We start from the raw sequence: 2,781 nt of genomic DNA, 5'->3' as shown, positions 1-2,781 counted from the left end.
ACCTCAGGGTGGGTCCCACGCAGGCCGTGTCGGTGCTCTCGATCTCCTGCAAGATCCGATCATGCTCGGGGAGACTCTCCGCCATCTTGGATGGGAGGGACCGGGCGGCCGCGCCGCTGCGGGAGGTGCCGAGGGAGGAGCGGCCGCGGAGCCGGGCGGGGGCCGGCGGCAGCCGCCGGGGAGGGTTTCCCGGTGCGCACGGGGCGGGGGCGGGGGCGAGGAGAGATAGGCAGGGGCGGGGCAGGGCAGGGCGGGGCGGCGCGGGGCGGGGGTAGGTGAGGAGGCGCAGGTGGCACCGGGCCGCGCTCCCCGGGCTCACACCACCTGGGCTGACACCCCCTCGGCGGTGCCCCGCGGCCCTTGTCAAGGGAAGGGCTGCGCCGGGGAGCCCGGCAGAGCCCCTCGGTCCCCACGGCATGTGCCGGCGCTGGTGTGCGGCAGAGACCGCGGGCAGCTGCATCTGCCTGGCGCCAGCCGCGGCGACCCCGCTCAGCGCGCTGTGACAAACGAGGGACAGCAAACGCAGCCCCTGTGCTGGACCGACCGGGTGCCCGCCCGTGCCCCGCGCCGCAGAGGCGTCTTGAAGGCTTATAGGGTTCAACACGGCCTTTTCCACTGGGCTAGTTCTGCTTTGTTTCATGGTGTGGTCTTGTTTTATTATTGATATAATTTATTTGGTTTGTTTTGATTTGACCGCTCCTGCACACTCGGGTCGTGCCCGTCCTGGCAGGGAGGTACCGACCCCTGAGGCGGAGGCTCTGCGGGGTTTTCTGCGTTCRGGTTATGTCACTGACTTCATTCCTCCCATTCTTTACTGGTAGAAATTTGGGGTTGGGRTAAATAGAACAAAACCAAACCAAAACAAAAAAGTGCACCCTTAACGCGCAGCGGCTTGCTGTGTTTCACTAGAAACTGATATATCGTGCTTTGTACAGCAAGGCTTCGTGTGTCAATGAAGGAGGAAGAGCCTATTTTCTATTTAAATTACACACTTCGTGGCCTGTGGCCAAAGATTAACTAATCCTTGGGTTTTGCATGCTCAGGAGACAGGATGCACCTGCTTTCTGGGCAAAGTTATCCGCACACGAGTGGGAAGCTCGTGTAAAAAGCCAGATATGTAAAACTTCAGGGTGATGTGTAGGTACTTTTTCCAGTAAGGAACTGACAGCATTTGACAAGTGCGAATGCATCAAGGTCTACAGTTGCATTTGACACCCTCCCAGWTACTGTTATCAAGCTCATCATCTCTCTTGCTCTGTTGCTACTACACCTGTACACAAGTAAATAAATGGTACCAAAGACTATGCACGTCYTGTCTATGCTTGTGGCTTTATCATATTCAGTGTTGAAAATGAATTTACTGATRACATCTACTAAATCAACGACTATTGTAACTGTAGACAAGTGCTTACAAAGTGCATGATGCAAAAAACAACAAAAAAATCCACAAAAAAAAGAAGAAATCCTCTTTGCACTTGTAGTATTTCCATCAAGAAATCACTCAAATGCAGTAACAATCTTACCACATTAATTTTTTTCCCCATTTTTGAAGTTATGGATTGACACATTTTTAAGGGTAAATTTAATTTTCTTTTTATAGCCTGATAGTTACTGCAACCTGAYGCCTACAGTGCCAGGCAGGCTATTTTTAAAACTCTTCTACAAATACTGACAATATATGTAGACAAATTCCATCATAGTCTTTTAYATATTACTTTTTTAAGGATGAATATGCAGCGGAATTTTTTTTCAGTTGCACATTTACCAATTAACACTTCCATAAGCTGCAAATGAAAAAAAAATTTAAATCTTTAGATATTTAAAAATATCAAATACTGACATTTAAAAATATCAGTAAAACCTTAAGTAGTTGTCTTGAGTGATTAAAATAAAAGTTGCATTTATCAAAAATGTAAGAATAAAAAGCAATTCTTTTAAAGTGTAGCTATTAACTTCAAACTAAAAACAGTTACACAAATGAGAAAAATTCTCCTTTTATCACTTTAAGAGCACTTTCTTTTTTCACAGATCTGCAGCCAGCCATCAGTAACATCAGATCACTTTGTCCTAGTGAAAAGAGCGGAGTAGGTGACCTTGGTTTGTATTTTTTCACTTAGGGCCAAACACATAGAAATTAAACTCAACTTTCCTGTAGGCTTCAGGGTCAGGAAAACAAAGTTTTTAATATATCGTGCTGACTGAAAGAACAGCTGTAGAATGGAACACATCCRTCATGAAGAGTACAATATTATCAAAAAGAAGCATACCTTATGGTGGTTCCAAGAGGCAGCTCAAAGGACTGGATCTCAGCAAGGGCATTTTCATATATCTGATCTTTATTTTCTTCTGGGTAAAATTCTGACAAATTTGGCTTGCTTTTCCTTGCCATAGAGAAGCATAAAACTGATCCAACTTTAGGAGAAGACTTTTATTCTGATTATTATAGTTGACTAAGTGACTCTGTAGTCAGCAAAACCAGGCACAAAAAAAAAGATCCTGTGCTAACCTCGTGACTCCTCAGGACTTTGTGTCCAAGAATGGTGCACAGCTGCTGTTTTCCTGTCTGCTGGTAACGTTTGCCTCGTATGCAGTACCCAGGCCTGCACAATCTTTTGTGTGTGTGTGTCCAAGTTATCTATCTTAACAACAAATTTACTGCCAAAATAATACTTTTACATCCTTGAAATAGCTTATTGTTAATAAATATTAAACCTGAAATTYAGTAATTTTAAAACATAACTTTAAAGGAATTTCAGACACTCAACATCAATGCTTAATTTC

At 45.2% G+C, this 2,781-nt stretch overlaps 1 protein-coding gene across 3 annotated transcripts in view; it reads right to left on the bottom strand.

Moving 5' to 3' along the window:
• The window catches only part of EXOC6 (exocyst complex component 6), an 85,908-nt gene extending 83,459 nt beyond the window's left edge, over positions 1-2,449 (bottom strand). The window contains exon 1 of one of the 3 annotated variants that reach the window (XM_057381188.1): positions 2,268-2,449. In XM_057381188.1, the coding sequence (XP_057237171.1) occupies positions 2,268-2,389 (122 nt within the window). In that variant the 5' untranslated portion in view covers positions 2,390-2,449. Of the gene's footprint in view, positions 1-2; positions 133-2,267 lie in introns of those variants that run through there. The other 2 variants (XM_057381198.1, XM_057381206.1) reach the window with 2 other exon arrangements.
• Positions 2,450-2,781: the final 332 nt, after the last annotated feature.

Source organism: Malurus melanocephalus, unplaced genomic scaffold (assembly GCF_030028575.1).
Source record: "Malurus melanocephalus ecotype Western Australia unplaced genomic scaffold, MMel_1.1 scaffold_12, whole genome shotgun sequence".
Classification (NCBI taxonomy): domain Eukaryota; kingdom Metazoa; phylum Chordata; class Aves; order Passeriformes; family Maluridae; genus Malurus; species Malurus melanocephalus.
Note: the sequence above shows the minus strand (reverse complement) of the source record. Positions and strands in the feature narration are given on the sequence as shown.